The sequence below is a fragment of the Phacochoerus africanus genome, chromosome 4 (assembly GCF_016906955.1).
Source record: "Phacochoerus africanus isolate WHEZ1 chromosome 4, ROS_Pafr_v1, whole genome shotgun sequence".
Lineage (NCBI taxonomy): Eukaryota > Metazoa > Chordata > Mammalia > Artiodactyla > Suidae > Phacochoerus > Phacochoerus africanus.
The window spans coordinates 147213646-147233218 of record NC_062547.1 but is presented as its reverse complement, the minus strand read 5'-3'; the positions used below and the strand labels follow the sequence as shown (position 1 = coordinate 147233218).

The 19573-nt window shown below is 50.4% G+C and overlaps 1 protein-coding gene across 1 annotated transcript in view; it reads right to left on the bottom strand.

Annotated features, from left to right (window-relative positions):
• SH3RF2 (SH3 domain containing ring finger 2) overlaps positions 1-17469 on the bottom strand; it is a 125838-nt gene extending 108369 nt beyond the window's left edge. Inside the window, exons 1-2 of the mRNA XM_047778949.1 lie at positions 17191-17469; positions 15445-15919 (exon numbers count right to left, since the gene is read on the bottom strand). Coding sequence (XP_047634905.1) covers positions 15445-15822 — 378 coding nt within the window. The 5' untranslated portion in view covers positions 15823-15919; positions 17191-17469. The remainder of the gene's footprint in view (positions 1-15444; positions 15920-17190) is intronic.
• Positions 17470-19573: the final 2104 nt, after the last annotated feature.

The following is a 19573-nucleotide window of genomic DNA, read 5'->3' as shown; positions in this document are numbered from 1 at the left end:
CGTGCCAAGGCGCTGGAGCCACTCGCCCGGGCGGCCTGGGCCTGCCAGCCCCACTGTCATGACCGGGCAGAGGATCATGGAAGCCCACTGGTCTGCTGGGAAGTGCCTGGCAAAACGGAAGCAGAGGATGCTGGCAGAGAGAAACGCCACCAACGCAGCCGCCGCCCTTGGGCCCCTCCCATGACGGTCGCTGTTGATGAAGGAAGGGGCAAGGGAAACTGTGTCGCTCGGGTCACCTTCAGCCCCCGACCCTGACAGATGCCACTGAGCCTTATTCGGATTTCTCCTCTTATTGGCCCCACTTCCCTTCCAATTTCAGCCACTGCTAAACTTGAGAAGAAAATAACTACATAAAAAACAATAATGCCACTTTCAGCAGCATGGCTAATAGAGCAAGAGATGATCACGCTCAGTCAATCAGAAAGAGAAGGGCAAGTACCACATGATACCACTTACATGTGGAATCTAAAGAATAGCACAGGAGTTCCTGTCGTGGCGCAGGGGAAATGGATCTGACTAGGAACCGTGAGGTTGCGGGTTCGATCCCTGGCCTTGCTCAGTGGGTTAAGGATCTGGCATTGCCCTGCGCTGTGGTGTAGGTCGAAGATGTGGCTCGGATCTGGCGTTGCTGTGGCTGTGGTGTCAGCCAGTGGCTACAGCTCCAATTCGACCCTTAGCCTGGGAACCTCCATATGCGGCCCCCAAAAGACAAAAAACAAAATACAATAAAATAACACAAATGAATGTTTTTTCTTTTGGCCACCCTTTGGCATATGGAGTTCCCAGGCCAGGGATTAGATCGGAGCCACAGGCACGACCTAAGCTGCAGCTGTGGCAATGCCTGATCCCTAACCCACTGTGCCAGGGCGGGGATCGAACCTGGGTCCCAGTGCTCCTAAGACACCACCAATCCTGTTGTGCCACCACAGAGACTCCCAAATGAACTTATTTACAAAACAGACATAGAAAACAAACATGGTTACCAAAAGGGATGCGGGGGTGGGGTGGGTGGGTGGAGGTGATAAATGAGGGGTATGGGATTAGCAGATATGCACTATTATATATAAAATAGATCATCAACAAGGATTTACTGTAAAGCACAGGGAACTATACCCAGTATCTTGTAATAACCTACAATGGAAAAGAATCTGAAAAAAATACAACTGAATCACTTTGATGTATACTTGAAAAATAAATGCAAATACTTCTTATCATTCCTCTATTCTGTAAACTACGAAGAGGGCGAATTTTAAATTTGCGATGGTGGCATCCTAAGCCTCGGGGAAGCTGAGACCTTCTCTTTAACCATCCTGGTTGCTCATATTTATTAAGGACTTAGGTACATTCCATGTCACAGGGCTGGTTCTCAGCTAAGACAGGATCAGAAGCTGACTTTCCTGAATTTCAGGTTCTATTCTTCCCCCACCCATCACAGACCACTTTGCCTTTCCTGGAGACAGGTTTCCGAAAGGAACGGAGCGTCAACGTTTTGTTCTAAGCCTGTTTCCATTTCAGGAAAAGCAGACCAGCTCCGGGTCAGAGCCTGCCGTGTCTCCTGATAGCCTCTCTCCCCAGCCTCCCTCCCCTGCATGCTGGGTTCCTCCATCAGCTGCTCCCCTTCCTCCTCCACCCTGCCCCGGTTGCGAGCCGTCTCCATCTCCCATGTATCTTTTCTGCCCTTCTCCACCCCTCCCCTCCTCTCTCCTCTGATTCCCCCACCTCTGGTCTCCCTCTCGGTCCCCCCAGACTCATTTCCACCACTTTTACCCCCACGTTTATGGCCAAGCGGCATCCAGTTAAGACACAGCGTGTAGTGAACACAGAGCTGGGTTGGCTCAGGGTTGCGTCATGCTCTGGAGTTAATCAGCAATGTCAGAATGGTGATGGTGGTGCCACCAGGACCCTCCCAGCAGTGGCAGGTGGGGCAGGGCCCCACGGGGCTCCCAGGGAACACTGTGCTTGTCTTGGCCACGCTCACGGACCTCGTAAGGGCCCCGTCCTTGGATGCAGGCCAACTTGGTTCAAGTCCTGGTTCTGCCATTTCCTAGCTTCACCTGCCAAATGAGAAAACACCGTGGACCGCCAAGGTGTGTTGAGAGGGTTCAAGAAATCCATGCTCCTTCACACGATGCCTGGCACAGTGTGTGCTAAGTGATGGTCAATTATTTTATTGATTTTTATTTTATCCTAGCATATAGTTGATTTACAAAGGTGTGTAAGTTTCAGGTGTACAGCAAAGGGAATCAGTTATATATATACACATATCCATTCTTTTTCAGATTCTTTTCCCGTATAGTTTATTGCGGGATATTGAGTAGAATTCTCTGTGCTGTGCAGTAGGTCCTTGTTGATTATCTATTTTATAGACAGTAGTATGTGTCTGTTCATCCCAAACTCCTAATTTAGCTCTCCCCCTCACTTTCCTCTTTGGTAACCGTAAGTTTGTCTTCCAAGTCTGTGAGTCTGTTTCTGTTTTGTAAAAAAGTTCATTTGCATCCATTTTTTAGATTCCACATAAAAGTAATATCATACGGTATTTGTCTTTCTCTTTCTGACTTACTTCACTCAGTATGAGAGTCTTTAGGTCCAGTCTTATTGCTGCAAATGGCACTATTTCATTCCTTTTTACGGCTGAGTAATATTCCATTGTATACACGTACTACCACCTCTTTATCCGTTCCTCTGTCGATGGACATTTAGGTCGCTCCATTAAGGTGCTGCCTAATAACAGCCACCTTCCCTCCAGCTTCTCTCTTTCCTGGTCCCTCCCTCCCTGCCCAAAACATCAGGACAGGTGCTCTGTGTGATGAGGGTTGCCTGATCCTCTAGGTCCTGGGTCAGCAAGTAGAATGGAAGAGTTAGAAAACACAGGACCTGTCTCGACCACACAGTTTTATGATTGTGGGGAAAACAAAAAACGAAAAACAAAAACATCTCAGTGTTTCAAAAACTTAAGACGACAAAAACAGAATAAAAGGAGCCATGTTTAGTAGCAAATTCTTTTCCTTTCTCACATAACGGGAAGTAAAAGAGGAGATGGACAATGTTCTTTTTGTGGAAACGCAGGCTCCTGGGTCCTGCTTCTAATCTCTCAAGAGGAGGAAAAGACACTGTCATCGCCCTCTGTTCTTCAGTCGCCTAGTCCTCCTTCCCTCGAGCATGGAACCAACCTACCGAGGTTTCTTTCCTCCTTAGGGATTCACCACTCCACGGAGAAGCTGGAAACTCAGACGACTCTCTCTCCCGCTTCTCCAGAGGGCCAGGAGGAGATGTTCTCTCCTCTGCCCTCCACCCCCCTGCCATCCCTGTTTATTAAGCAAAAGTCCCAAATAAGATGGATTGTAGCCGTGCCGTCCAGGCAGTTCGTTAATGTCACAGCCAGATACCCTCCTGAACGCAGTTCCGCAGGGATCTATTCCTGCTCCATGCCCACTGACTCTGCGGCATTGCCTTGGCAACCAATTAAAATACCTCTGTGTGCGCGGCAACATCACCCCGAATTCTGCAAAACCAGGACAACCCGCTCAGAGGGCTGGGCCTGCCAGTCAGTTGGTGTTCTCCTCTCTATCTGCCTCCGTTCTGGTCTGACTTCTTTTTTCACCTCTCAGTTCCCTCTGAATCCCCTGCAAGCACCTACATGCCATTCCTAACACACCTGGGGCTGAAGTCAAGAAACACCCTTGTCAACCAGACAGGGGCTGGAAGGGCTCCTGGGGACAAAATGGCTGGGATGCCTCCTTCCCTCCCGCCTCGGGCTCCGCGGCCATGAAGATGCTGAATCTAATACGTAATCTAACAGTATGCAGTTCGGTATCTGTTGAATGTTGGTTGATTTCAGGCACCGTGCTGGGTACAGAGGAGACAAGATAGCTCTTTAAGCTCATGGAGCTTATGTGTGCGGTGAGGCCAGGGGGTTGCAGGGGGACTCTGCAAACCTGAGGAGGAATCTACAGCAGGCTGGCTGGGGATGTGGGACAGAGGGCTGCTGACTTCTTCTTCTTCTTTTTTTTTTGTTGTCTTTTTGCCTTTTCTAGAGCTGCTCCCGCAGCATATGGAGGTTCCCAGGCCAGAGCTGTAGGCACCGGCCTGCACCAGAGCCACAGCAACGTGGGATCTGAGCTGCGTCTGCGACCTACACCACAGGTCACGTCAACGCCGGATCCTTAACCCACTGAGCCAGGCCAGGGATCGAACCCGCAACCTCATGGTTCCTAGTCGGGTTCGTTAACCACTGAGCCACGACAGGAACTCCAAGGGCTGCTGACTTCTGCAGGAGTGAAGGCTACACTGAGACCTGAGGGTGGGCTGCAGGCCCCTGGGGGCTGGTCTCCCAGTTTGGCAGATGGCTCCAGACGTACCCTCACTGACCCTGGCGGTTAGCTGACCCGCTCGGCTAGAGTGGTTTGCTTCAGGCACCCCGGGAATCTCTGTCTTATGTCTCCTGTCTCCAGGCTGAAGTGTTCCCAGCAGCCTTTCAGAGGAGGGTAGGAGGGAGTGATCTGGGCGCTCTCACCTCTCCTGCTGGTGTTCACGCCACCTTGCAGGTGAACAGAGCCGAAACGCACGTTTTCCAAAACCCGCAGCAGGGGGACCAAGGAGGCAGGGACTCACCCTCCCCTTCATGCCTCTCCGTGAATTGTGAGGTTTGCAGTCCCTGGTGTCATGGCTTTCTGTGAACGCCGGGTGGTTCGGAATCAGGGCATCCGCAGTTTTCAAAAACGCAACCTCAGTAACTGCCCCGAACACAAATTCAGGAAGGCTACATTGTGACCTGTAGCCATTTTCTCCCGTTGTGTGTTCTCACAGCAACATGGAGTGAGCACAGACCTCTTATGCATGAAGTTAAAAAGTCGCATCCATCTCAGTGGGTCGTAGAAAGAGTTCGGTGAGATTCTGTAGGGAAAAGCGCATGTTCCCAGCGCCTGACACAGTAAGTCCTTTGTTTTAAGCCTTATTAACTGCACTGTCATCATTAGTTTGCGTGGCTGTCTCCCAAAAGACTATGAGCTCCTTCAGGTGAGCCTTTCAGCCGTTTTGGTGAGTTACCCAGTTTTCCTGGGCCTCTTCCATGGATACAGCTTATTAAGGATCCGATCTTGTTTGCTTTTGTTCTGCACTGGAGCCCCGCAAAGGGTCTTACTCATTACAGGCATCCTGTCTAAGCCTGTTGAACGAATGGGGCAGAGGAAATGACAATAATGCCACACACTTACTGTCACAGAGGACGAAGTATCACGCCCTGTGCTAACAACTTTACAAGCATTGTCTTGACTTATCCTCCAAGTATGGCTTGATCTCTGCTGCCTACAAATGCAGTGAAACAGCAGGTCGGCCACAGTGAGCGTGGTGGTCCTTTGCAAGATTAACCGACCTGGGGGAGTGCAGGCAGTTAGCCTTTACAAGGAGCTGACTCTGTCCGGACCCTGTGCTGAGCACTTTACAGGAAGCACCTCATTAAATCCCCCCAAGAACCCTATGAGCTAGGTCTCCCGTTTTCATTTTGGAGCAGCGATGCTCAGAGGCCCCAAGTAACTGGCCAGAAGCACACAGCCGGTACACCAGAAAGAAGAGCCTTTGTTCTGAATCATAGCACTAGTTTATTCACTTATCTCATGGGAAGTCCAAAGTCAGAAGCAGCAGAAAATTGGAATACACATTTTAAAATGACACTAAAACACTGATTCCTCTTACTCAGAAGTTTAAAGAAATACATATGTACATACACGTACACACACACACACACACCCCCCAGGGCACAATGGGGAGCGATTGTTTAACTGGTACAGAGTTTCAGTAGGGGATGATGAAAAGTTCTGGAGATGGAGTGTGTTTGTTGGTTTGTTGCACAACAATGTATATATGCTTAATGCCAGGGAACTGTGCATTCAAAGTTGGCTAAAATGGCACATTTTATGTTAGATAAACTATATGCACACGTGACATAGATCTGTGAGCATGAGCGGTGCAGGGGCTGCTCCTACCTGAAATATGCTGTCTTGCCTTCATACAGAAGGTCAGGTCAATTCAGCTCGTAACTCATGGTACATTCTCCTAGTGCCTCTGCTTTTCTGTCACTGCATTCCTGGAACTAAGTGCAAATGGACTCAACTTGAGGTGTTTCCCCAGGATCAAAGGAGCACGTAAAATCTGTGATGTCTGATACCAGAATTTGGCCGTATGTGCAAGGGGCATTTCCTGTCTTTTTAGGGTTAGCAATTCATGAGCTAAGTGATTTTGAACCTGGCCCACTATGTTTTATGGACAGCTGTGTATGTCACCACAAACGTATTTACTAAAGTGATTCCCACGTAGACTAGTTCCCATGCAGACCGCATGACTGTGCCTGAGGTCATAGGCTGCTGAGTCCTCACCTGGCTTTGTCATGGCACAGTTCGCAAAGAGGTCACTTCTGCATCATGAGAAGTTATTCCCTGATCCCATGACGTCTACCAGAGATGTGAATATGTGCATTTATACAGTCATCCATTCGGGGACCATTTGGGGGCTCCTCATCTGGGCCAGGCTCTCGGCTGGGTGCTCCAAGCACAATACTGAGAGACAGGACAAGTTGCCTGTTCTGCTGGTGCTGGGAAGACAGACTGAAAAAATGTGAGAGATCTGAGATGCGCTCAGCTACTTACTCTTTGAGTCCCGGGGTCTGAGCCTATGCGTATCCCTGGTGTGAGCTTTCAAGACAGAGCCTGGCACGCAGCAGGCACTTAGAAGCAGTCCATCAAATGTCCTGGCTTCTGAGCTGGGAACCTGGAATGCTGTGTGGCTCGGGGGCTGGCACAGACCTGGGCTGCAGGAAGCAGCTCACGGCGAATGGAGGCGTCTTCCTTGCCCTGTTTGACCACTTGCTTTGGGTGTGCTGGCTCGTGTTCCTGCGTGCTAGGGTTGTCAGGGAACCTGACCATCGCCATGGAAAAGAGTGGCTCTGTCTGCCAGTGAAGTGGAGACCGCTCCTCGGTTCCCTGGTAAGTCAGCCATCTGCTTGGAGCAGAGATGTTTTATCTGGCTGCACTGAACCCATTAGGGAGATACAGTAACCAGTAACGAGTAACCAGTTTGGCTACGGAGATTTGGAGATTTCATTACAGACAGCAACTGACACATGCCTTCCTAGCGATGGTTTTGACGCAGGAAACCAACCCCCCCCGCCCTCCCCCCCTTGTCCTCTCCATCCACTTCCTCCTCCTCTTTCAGCTCCCATTCCCTCCCATTCGCTGTCCCGTCCCCCGCTTTCCGGGCACCCACATGCCCTGCCTTTTCATCCCTTGATCAAGACTTTGCTGACCGTTAAATCACGTCCTTTTTTTTTCTTGGAAGTTTCTTTTTATTGGCCAAACTTCATTTTCCTTAAACTGAACAACACCCATCATCTGACATTTTCATAAACCATCCTTTTTTTGAGCCTAAGATGTCTTTGTCTTAATCCCTGTATTGGGTGATAATTTACACACCAAAAATGCACTTTTGGGGAGGCCACACCCACAGCACGTGGAAGTTCCTGGGCCAGGGATTGATCCAAATGGAAAGTGCAGCAACGCTGGATCCTTTAACCCACTGAACTGGGCAGAGGATGGAACCCGTAGCTCCTCAGCGACACAGGCTGTTGGATTTTTAACCCACTGCGCCACAGCAGGAACTCCAAAAAAGCACTCTTTTTAAGTGTACAGTTTGATGAATTTAGACACACCTCTATGCCACCACATAAAACATTTTGCATTACCTAGAAAACCACTACGGTTTATATGTTTGCCATTTCTAGAATTTTATATAAATGGAATCAGACAATATGTACCCTTGGATAAGACATTCCTTTTTTCCTATCTTAACATTTCCAGAGTTGGATGTATCTTACAGAGAACATCGAACATGGTAGTGTTTCTTTTTCTCCCCCCTAAGAGCTATAACTAAATAATACATCTTAGATAATACCTTTTTAAATGGACGATATATATATATATATATATATATATATATATATACTATATGCACGTGATATGTGTGTGTTTGTGCGTGTATACACTTAAGATATATGTATCTAACTAGTTGGTTTTTTCACGAGGCAGTGCTTAGATATGTATATATGTGTATATATATATATATATATTCATTTTTTTATATTCTTTTCTGTCATGGTCTATCCCAGGAGATTGGACATATTCTCCTGTATACAGGAGGGCCTCGCCGCTTACAAAAATACCTTCTAATGATGGGAACTTGCCTAAAACTCTTCCTGGAAGAGTCAGTGGTCTCTAACTACAACAGGGCTTCTCTTTGGGAGCTCAGCTATCTCTGCATTAGAATGACACAACATTTCCCAAAATCTGTTCCATGGACAATTAATACGACCCAAGGTACTTACAAAAGGGGGGAGATGGGGGACCACTGTCACAGAAATTTGGGCCACATTTTTTATTATTATCCACCACTCAGAGATTCACAATTCATCAGCAAGCGAAAAGTACGGAAAAGTCCTATGGCAAAGAAAATATGTCGAGTGCTGTTTTAACCTCAGGTTCGTTTGACCCTGGAGCTTTATGGAACATCCAGTAATAGCTTAAAGAGTACACTTTGAGGAAGACTGGCCTAAATCAGAAGCACGAATTAAAAAATGAGAAAGAAAGGGAGAAGAGAAAGAGCTTGATGAGAGCTGTATCTGAGTGGCCCCAGCTAAGCCCACAGCTATGTAGGGGTGGGTGGCGTCTGGAATGGGGTTGTGAGTTCAGGGCTGAACAGGCACTTTCCTCATTCCACAATCTCTCTATGGGATGAAGGGACATCTGGGCAGGTACCCTTTCCTAAGAGGCAACGAAAACAACTCAGAAATAGGCCCTGACTCATCCCTTAGGTGACACGCCCCAGTGCATGTGGTGGATAATTGAGGCTGAGGAGGCCGAACCCGCTGCCCCACCGTCTGCGGCGGCCGTCCACACGGGTGAGCTACTGTGTGAGTCCCCTGGCCACATACCTGCACCCGAGGAGAAAACTGAAGGAGGTAACAGAATGGTTTGCTAAAACAGAGAGAAGCCCACCTGCAGGAACTACTCTGCTCATTTAATGATGGCAAAATCCTTCTCTGAAATAGCACTGTGTCGGTACAGACAGAGATGAAAGGAAATCAGAGTGTGCCTGGTGAAATCAGGCAGAGCCTTGAAGAAATGTACAAGAGGTCCCTTTAATTTTTTTATTTTTATTTTTATTTTTTGGTTTTTAGGGCCACACCTATATGGCATGGGGAAGTTCCCAGGCTAGGGGTTGAATCAGAGCTGCAGCTGCCAGCCTACCTCACAGCCACAGCCACAAAGATCTGAGCCGTGTCTGCAACCTACACCACAGCTCACGACAACACCGGATCCTTATCCCACTGAGTGAGGTCGGGGATCGAACCCTCATCCTCATGGATACTAGTCAGGTTCATTACCGTTGAGCCACAACAGGAACGCCTAATTTTAAAAATATTATTTTAGGGGGTTCCCTGGTGGCCTAGTGGTTAAGGAACAGTGTCAGTGCTGTGGCTTGTGTTCAATCCCTGGCCCAGGAACTTCTGCATGCCCAGGGCGCAGCCAAAAATAAATAAAATAGTTAAAAATATTATTGTAAATATCATCATGCAGTAAAACGGACTCTTTTTTTCCTCTTGGTATATATTCCTGTGGATGCTGACACATCTATAGATTCATTTAACTGCACCGCAATCAGGATACAGGACAGTTCCTTCACCCCATAACATTTCCTCATGCATCCTTTTTTTTTTTTTTTCTTTTTAGGGCCACACCTACAGCATGTGGAAGTTCCCAGGCTAGCGGTCGAATTGGAGCTACAGCTGCCAGCCTACACCACAGCTCCTGGCAACGCTGGATCTTTAACCCATTGAGCAAGGCCGGGGATCGAACCTGCATCCTCACGGATGCTATGTCAGGTTCTTAACCCACTGAACCACAACAGGAACTTCCCCTCATGTATCCTTTTATAATTACATCTTCTCCCAACCCCTAAGCCCGGGAGAAGATTGTAATTATTTTTGACTATTGTGACCATTTTTCGAGAGCTCCCCTTCCTTTTGCTGTCCTATTTGCTTCATTTTTTCACAGAAGTTTCTGCATGTTCCTTTGTGGGTGCAAAGAACTCCAAATCTAATGCCTCAAACTTTTTCTTCGATTGTTATTGTTTTGTCATTTACTGTTGCTAATATTTATTAGCATCTATTACGGACGCTACTATACCAAGCTTTTGACATGCAGTATCTCATTTTAATCACAAAATAGCCTATGATAGGTGTACTCCTTTACGTAAATATGGAAACTGGGGCTCAGGGAGGTTCAGCGACTTGCCTAAGGCCTCACAGCTAATAAATAACTGAATCTCAGCACAAACCCAGCTCCATAAGACCACAGTCCTTACACACTCCCGTAGTCAGTCGAAGGGAGAGGACTGCCCCTGGGAAGGAGGTATGTGGAGAGAGGCCGGGGCAGAGCCAGCTTGGGGCCACGTGGGTCTTTTAAAGGTTTGCAAATGTGGGTGGAGCTGGAGACCCATCTAGGTCTTCTGATGTCGCAACCTCAGCTCCTACATTTATGTCTTCCTCCACTTGCCACATCCGACCCTCGTGGACCCCGTGGCACCTGCCTGCTGTTTTCAGGGTCTTGGGGTGGCTTTAGCTCCCTTGCACGTTCAGCAGAAACCACCATCTGTGTCACAGCCCTGCGGCAGGGCACAACAGCTGAGACCCAGGAAAGGGGCTTGGACGCCTTCTGGTTTCTTCGCAGCACATTTTCTCCTAGAATCATTCCCTTATGTGCCTTCCAACCTCATTTTTCCCCCTCAGCTGCTTTGCCACAGCAGCTGAAGAAGTTTCTAGGACACAGCCACCTGGGCTGTGTGCCGGAGGTGGCAGGTGTGTTCTCGCCGAGGCAGGGCGAGCGAGGCAGGAATGTGTGTGGTTGGCATGATGTGCAACGAAGAAAAGGGGGAACGTCCAGCCCTGCAAGGCCCAGGGTGGCACCGTCTGTGTCGTGGGTGGGGATAGAGAGACGCAGGGGAGAGGGGAGGGAGACGTCACCGAGGCGCTGGCAATGCTGGGGAAGTGGACCAGGCTGTGCCCTGCGTAGGGCGTTCCGCTGAGCTTGCCAACGGGGGGAGTGAATCTGGCTGGCACATTTTCTCCTAGAATCCACTCCTTGCTCCTCAAGGGGCTTGGCAGCGAGCTGCCAAGCCCCCACAGGCTAGGAGGACTCACACACCTGAATCATGGTCACACATCATTTGACAGCCAAACAAGCCAAAAATCGGGGTCGCGATTCCTATTCTGGATGATGCTTGATTCATAAGGGGGTGGGAGATCGTATCTAATTTCAAGCGGCGCATCTTGAGCCGCCTTAACAAACAACAACAGCTAACATTTATTGAGCACGTGACAGGAGCCTCATTGCGCTCAGTGACCTGAATCGTCCCACTTATTTCCTCCCAGCCACGCTCTGAGGTAGGTCTACTATTATCTCCAGTTTACAGAAGATGAACCAGAGGCCCTGCGGCTTAACTGACTCATCCAAAGCACAGAGCGATGGATAGAGGGGCAGCATCAGGATTGGAATTCTGGTGTTTTTCAAACCTAGGTCTGTGGATGTTTAGCTCTACTGTTTTCCTGCCTGTTCTGATTCCTCAATGCTATCAGGAGTTCCCTGGTGGCCTCAAGGGTTAGGGATCCAGCATTGTCGCAGTGGCTTGGGTTTGATCCCACGCTGCGGTGTGGTCAAAACATAAAAAAATTAAAAAAGAAAATATTATTAAAGGGCAACAGAGAGAGGAGAAAGAGAGATCAGCCATGCAGAAGCCCAGAACCATCTCCAAGGCTTGCACAGATCCTTTGGCTTGGCCGCAGCGTGGGAAGGAATAAAAACTGGGGAGATTTGTATGGCCACAGGCCCCCTGGAGTCTGCTGCTCTTACCTGATGAAATTTGAAATTAACTGCGTGCTGTACACACTCAAGCCATGTCTCAAGGCTTCTTTTTACACAATCGGCTTGGGAGGGTTTTAGACACACAGGCATCATGGACTATTTTTTTCTCTCTCTCGGGCTGGCACCATGAAGTGTGACAGCAGTTCCACCCTAGCTGGCACACAAAGTACCAGGCTTCTTTGAGCCCACAGAAAGATCTCGATACGCTTATTTTTTAGTTGCGTCTAGGCGAGCAGAACAAACTCTGGGCTTAAAAAGCTCACGGACAGGAAGTTAAATGAAGTCTTTCAGAGGGCTGCCTTAACATCGAGCCCTCTGGAAGAGGTGTTTTACAAAATGCTACCCTGAGACAACAGGTTATTTCTGCCCTCCTAGAGGGGTACTTTACACTTGGTGTTATCCTGGCCTGGCCTCATCATAGATTCAGGTTCAGTAATGACTCTTATTACGCTCTCCTGCAAGGGCTCTCACTCCTGCGGGGTTTTGCAGAATGCCGCATGCCCGGCGGGGCACCACACACCGTCAAGAATAATGTTTAGCATGATCCTCATCTCCCGAATGCCTTTCATCTAAGGCTCTCAAAGTGCTTTGCAAACACTCATTAGTTCAGCGTCACAACGGCTCTCCGTTTTTATACTACATTTTGCCAATTTACCGAATTTTAAATGGAGACCCAGCAACCTGAAGGGGTTTTGCCCCCAGTCGTATGGCAAGTTTCAGGATAATGACAGTGCCCTGCACTGACGCGGCGTGGGTTTTCTGGGGTGATCCAAAGATGCTGCAGAGACAATCTTTGTGCTCTTCTGGAGGGAGGGGGGTAGCCAGTATTAAGTGTGGACTGGATGGGGTAAACCAAGGCTGAGAGGGCAGGCAGCCTGTGAGGGTTTGGCACAGGTGGCAAGGCCTCGCCTCTGCCTGTCAGAACCGTCCGTGGTCCCCCAGATGGTCGGCAATTTCCTGAACCAAAAGCTGCACAGCTGCTTTCAGGAAAAGGTAGCTACATTTGAGAGAGTGGAACAGGTGGCGTGCAGAACGAAAGCCAGAGTGACATCCAGGAATGACCCCTGCATATCCCCGCTGAGAGGGGGGAGAGGGATGGGAGGAGGCCCTTGGAGAAGCAAGTGAAGGGAATGGGCCCTGGGTGGGGTGGGGGGTGGCTGCCAGCCCTGCTCTCCTGCAGAACCTCGTCACTAAACCAAGTCCTGCCTGAAAGCAGGAGCCCTGCGTGGTTTGGTTCTGGATTTCAGCATCCTGACAGGACTCGGGTCTAGTGCAGCGTGGAGGGTGGGTGCAACCCCTCGCTGGTCCCTCGGTCTGAAGTTACAGGTCCCCTCGAAGGAGTTCTGGGCCTGCGCTGCATCTTACCAGCTGTCCCTTCCAACAGCGCCCCGTGTCGGGAGGGGCCTGGGACGCCTCTATGGTTCCCAAAGTAGCGAGTCAGGAATCCCTCCCTGGCTACCTTTTCTCAGCCACGTAGCCACAGCAAAAAGGATGCAAGTATGAACCCAGATATGCGAGGGTGAGAGGTCACTGCCTCCTTCCCATCTGGCAACACTTTCTGAGATGACACTCCGCCCTGCAGGGAGGCAAGTCTTCTGCCGAGTGGGGGAGGGAGAGGTTGCTGGGTCTCAGGAATTCAGAGGCAGAGCCTGATTCTCTATAAACACAGCCTGCCTGAGAAAGGTTGCTCTCTTCCCCACCCCGCCTGTTGCAAGCCTGTGGATTCTGATTGATGACTAGACCCTGGGCTAATAAGAAGCCTCAAAGCAGGGCGCCAAGCCCTTTCCTGGAATGTGCTCTCACGCATCAGCCCAAAGGCAATAAAAGGTGTGCCGGGAGGAAGTGGCAGCAGTGCCCTGCTTCTTCCTGCCCTCCCTGTGGACGTTCCCACACACCCCCCCACCCACCTTCAAGGTGCAGGGAACCCAGGGAGGGGTGCGCTGTTGGAAGGAATGTTTGGGAAGCTCTGAAGACACCTCAGCCTGCTTTCTTTCACTGGGAAGGGGTCAGAGAAGACTCGCCCACCCTCTGCCACGCTTCACAGCAGGCAGTTGTAAGCCTGTGTCGCCTGTGTTACTTAGATGGGACTTCACAGAATGCCGCAGAGGCTTTCAAAGGATGCCAACCACCCCGGCCACGGCTCGCCATGGCCACCTGGACATACTGACTCTAGGACTGATAGCAAGTGATCCTCCTGGAGCCACAAGGACCACGCCCTCCTCTTCAACGTCCCCTTACCCAATGTCCCACAACAAGGCTCACAGCCAGGTCAGATAAAGTCCTCAGGCTGTGCTCCCAGGGCTGGACAGAGCCATGATTCATATTATCCCAACACCAAACGCATTATTCAGTGATATCCTGGGGCTCTTTTTTTTTTTTTGTCTTTTTTGCCATTTCTAGGGCTGCTCCTGCGGCATGTGGAGGTTCCCAGGCTAGGGGTTGAATCGGAGCTGTAGCTGCCAGCCTACACCACAGCCACAGCAACGTGGGATCCGAGCTGCGTCTGCAACACACACTACAGCTCACGGCAACGCCGGATCCTTAACCCACTGAGCAAGGGCAGGGATCGAACCCACAACCTCATGGTTCCTAGTCGGATTCGTTAACCACTGAGCCACAACGGGAACTCCCCGGGGCTCTTTTTTTTTTTTTTTTTTCTATTACTCAAATGAGTTTATCCCTGGGGCTCTTTTTATTATAGCCCCAAGTGTGCGTTTTGTGCAGGTTTTGTTCATCTTACAAACTAAGACACATCTGCGGGGCTCCTGTACACGTATGCAGTATTTCATGGCCCAGCCTGGACCCACCTGGAAGCCTCCCTTCCGCACACGAATTTGGGGGGTCAGGTGTCTCGATAACTCTGAACGATTATGAATGAGCACTGTCAACGTCCCCTTACCCAATGTCCCACAACAAGGCTCACAGCCAGGTCAGATAAAGTCCTCAGGCTGTGCTCCCAGGGCTGGACAGAGCCATGATTCACATTATCCCAACACCAAACGCATTATTCAGTGATATCCTGGCACTTTATGACCAGGAGTGCGAAGACAGATGTGAGTGAAATGCAAAACAGCCTGACATTTCGAAACGCCTCAGAGATCTCAAAAGCAACCAGCAACGAGATGTGTTTTCCTTCTCCCCATCCTCTGTGCATTTCCTGTGCCCTGGTTTAACTTCAGAACCCCAAAAGTCAAAGACCCAAAACTGCCATCGAGAAGGCTTTCCTTGTCCTGCGACCTTCCAGGCTGGGGGAAGGGAGAACCCGGGGAGCTTTAAGAATCCTAAGAATTCCTGGTGGGTTAGCGAAGCTCAGGATTCCACCAAGTTGCAGCAAAAGGATCACCGCCTCCAGAAACGTATCCCCGGGGAATCCTCGGCAGCTCTTTGAAACGTAACTAAAAGGACAGCACCCCAACTGCTGGAGCGCCCAAACCCAGCCTCCCAGCGGACAAGACAGCACAAATGAGGTCGCTCTTACCCCATCCATGTGGATTCTGACGTTAGGCACCAGCCGGAAAGGGCTGCACGGCAGACCCCTGGGGTGAGTCCTGCTTTTCTTGCCGTCCTGCGAGGTCAGCACGCCAGGCCTTCGGAAGGAGCCCCTGGTCCCCGAGCCCCGTCCCGAGCGCACGCCGTCCAGAAGACGCACGAGCAGCAGGTTGGCCGGCAGCGCCTCGATGCTGCAGAAGGCCAGGGTCCGGCATTCGGGGCACCGCAGCTCCTTGTGGGCCTTGAAAATCCTCTGGAGACATGGTCTGCAGAAGGTGTGCTGGCAGGGCAGGACTTTGGCGGTGACATCGAGCTTTTCAAGGCACACGGGGCACTCCAGAAGATCAAGTAACGTCGCATCATCCATTTTATTTTAAAACTCCAGTCTTGACCTGGGGGGGCAGAGTCTGCATGGTGGCCTGGCTGAGCCACAGGCGCAGTCCCGAGAGTGTCGGGAGGCCTGCCTGTTTGAAGGGGGGAGGAAGAAGAGACGAGAAGACTTGTGACTGCTCTGAGAAGGTGTACCCACCTACACGGAGGCAGTGTCTCATAAGGCAGTTTGCAAGGACTTTGTTCCAGCACCCGTTTCAGATGACTCATTCTGATTCGGTACGAGCGGGTATACACCTCGGCTCCTGCCTGCCGCAGGATGGAGGGGGCAGCGAGACAGCCCCTGCCTACTCATGCCCTGCCTCTCCATGTGCAAGGTGGGAGTGGGGTTGGGGGGGGGCAAGGCTGGCCTCTTTAGGGGGCAGAGCCAGCCCCTGTTCCCAGCCAGGGCTCCGAGGGGTGAAGCCTTCAACCAGTCCTGGTTCTCAAATGACAGGCTCCTCAGGACACCATTTCTGTGAAGCTACTGACTCTTTTTTTGGGGAGGCGGCGGAGGGGAGGGGTTGCTTTTTGCTTTTTTAGGGCTGCACCCATGGCATATGGAAGTTACCAGGTCAGGGGTTGAATCAGAGCTACAGCTGCCGGCCTACACCACAGCCACAGCAAAGCTGGATCTGAGCCTCACCTGCGACCCACACCACAGCTCATGGCAATGCTGGATCCTTAACCCACTGAGAGAGGCCAGGGATCAAACCCACAACCTCATGGATCCTAGTCGGGTTCATTACCGCTGAGCCACAACAGCAACTCTCCGAACTATTTCTTCCACATCTTCCCCCGTTATTTCCTTCTACCAATGTCCCAGAAACATTTCCACTAGAAACTGATTTTCAAACATTGTTTTGTCTCAGTTACAAGCCATGCAGTTTGGAAGGTTTTTCTTTCTTGCCTTCCTTTCCTTTCCCTCTGTATTTCTTTTTTTCCGCCTTCTCACCTCGATTATCTTAGCCTCAGAGACACTATTCCTCCCATAAGATAAAGTCGCACAGCCTGTTCTGTTACTTTGGCAATTGCTCCCAGTTTCAACTGAAGCAGATAGGAATTCTGGATTGCGGTCACTGCCTGCAGAAACCAAGATGGGGCACCATAGCCGTGTGTGCTCTGAAACTCATCCTTGTTCCAGAAACAGCTTCCTTTCAGAGATCTGAAAAGAAGCCTCCCGTTTAGGAAAGTCTCCTGGCAAGAGGTCCCGGTCCCTCCCAGCGCCAGGAACCAGCCGCGGGAGGTTTGGCACGAGGGCCGGTGGCCCCACTGGTGAGAAAAGCAGACGGGACACACCGGGCTGAGAGGTGGCGCCTGGCCTTCCCGAGATGTCAGCGCGGGGACGTGTGCGGGGGCCACTAACCTTGAGCTTGTAACCCGGGCTGAGCTCCGCTCCGCACGGTCTCGGCTCCGGCGGGCTCCGTCCAGCCCGCTGCTGCCGTTTGGCCGCCGGGAGCCGCTCCTGCCGCCGCTTTGAAAACTTTACCAACTGGAGTCGGACTCTCCTCCGATCGCCTTGCCCAGCCCTGTTAACACTTTCACCGCCAGCGCGGCCGCGCCCTCAGGAGCTCTCCGCTGCGGATTCTTGCCTGGTTGTGACTTCGGCGGAAAGATTACAAAGGGCAAAATACAAGCCAGCCCGGAAGGCCAAGCAGTTACAAAGTTTCTCTTCCCCTTCGCGTCCTCTCCCCGATCCAGGAGCAGGAAACACGCTGGGTTATAAACATGCCTGGGTGATTGTGTTTATTTTAAACCTTTATGAAGATTTCCTGGAAAGGTCACCCGTATGAATGGAGGCTCTGAGAACGAAGATACACCAGCCCCCTAAAAAGTCCCGCTCCCGAAAAGTCAGTCAATCCTTGAATTTTTGAGATTTGAGAAGGCTTTGAGTGATCCCTTGGCTGGCTCTTTTTAAATTAAAAAAATAAAAAGCAATGTTGTGGTAGTCCAGATATACCTCCTTGAAAAATCAAAGCACAGGGGGGCTTTCAAAAAAGGAAAAGCGATGTCCCAGTCCCCCTGCGCCGCCCCACTGGAGCCTTATCATAGCCCCCAAATAATGCTTATACCTCTATTTCTTGATTTACCAATAATATGTTGTGATACTACTAAGGTACCCCCTAAAATAATAATATTATTATTATTACTTAACATCAGAGTAGCCCTTGGCTGTGCCAAGCACTCTTGTAAATACTTAACCTGTAGTAACTCAGTTAATCCTTTGAGCAACCTGATGATACACGATGCTCTTTATCCTCATTTGGCAAACAAGGAAACAGAGGCACGGAGATGTGAAATAACACATTCCAGGAATCACAGCTAGCAAGGGGCGGGTGGTCTGTGACCTTGACTGCCGTGTGGTGTAGTGTGATACAGCTTTCAGCGGAGGAGAGGTGGTTGAGGGCGCAAACCTCATCTGGCAGGACATCAAGCAACAAGGACCCAAAGTGACCAATCACCTTCTTTGGCAGAAGAGGCAGCTGTGCCCAGAGAGGCTGAGAGATTCCTTGAAGTTGCCCCGTGAGTTAGGGGCAGAGCTGGGACTAGATGCTGACTGTTCTGCTTTTACTGCATCTTCTTTCTCAAACGTAGGGGTGACAATTCTGCATTATGCAGAAAGCCCTTAGATACTACTGTGGGGAAATGGCAGAGGGACCCAAGAGGTCTGAGAACAGACTGTGGTGGAGGACGTGTTTTTCAAGGTTCTGCCATGTCCCTTCTGCAAAAGCACACACAATGAAGCTCCGCACAGGGGAGCACTTGAGGATGGACCGGATTTAATCCCATGTCCTCCCGGCCCAGGGGCCTCATTTGGATATGTGTCAATTTCAGAGACCATTTTCAATGTTTTTTCCATTTCCCTGTTAGGGGAGGGTGTTTTGAACTTCAGCAGTATCACACCCCATGCTTGCCTGTCTCCTTCAGTTAAGCTCCACCTTAGACTCTGTGCTTATCAGGGGTTCGAGACCCCTGGCTGTCCCCCCCTCCGTTTCCGCTTGGTAAAGCCGAGCTGCCTCCCCCATGAGCTGCCCCTCAGTCCCCTCACCTTCCAGAAAGGGCCCCTCCAGGGCCGAGCTCCTCCTGCAGGGGTGGGCAGCGGTCTCGCCCCTCCCCTGGCCTGTTCTTAAACATACTCCCCCTTCTGTACGCACATCTGCACTCACACGCACAGGCACACGCCAGCTTTTGCACAAGGACAAACATACGCGTCATCTTTTATGCCGCTGACCCAGCGCTAAGACGTTAGACAGAGGGTCTCATCGAATGCTGGCAACAGCTCTTTTAGTCACGTGCTGTAATTTTCCTAGAGTTACAAAAGTTGTGATCTGAGCCCAGCTTGGTCTAACGCAGGGCCTGTGTTCCTTTTTTTGGCCCCTGTGTTATAAAGTCATGGATATGCCGTAAGTATGCCTGCGTATGTTTACATGAGTTCACATATGTGAACTCACACAACATTGTGCATCACGTATGCACCTTTTACACACAAAGAGCCCACACTCCTTTCACGCTTGCTCTCTGTAACCTACCCAGGCTCCCGCCTCTGTGTGGCCAATGGTCTCAAAAAGCTTCAAATCCTCCCAAGCCTCAGAAAACACAAAAAACTGGCTCCATCCCAGGAAGGCAGGATCCATCCAGGGCTGGCATATTCGACAACTGAAAATTCATCAGAATAGAAGGGTGATGGGAGAGTTATAGACGCTGGTGGAGGGCTGACAGTTTACACTCAACTGCACCTTTCAAATCAC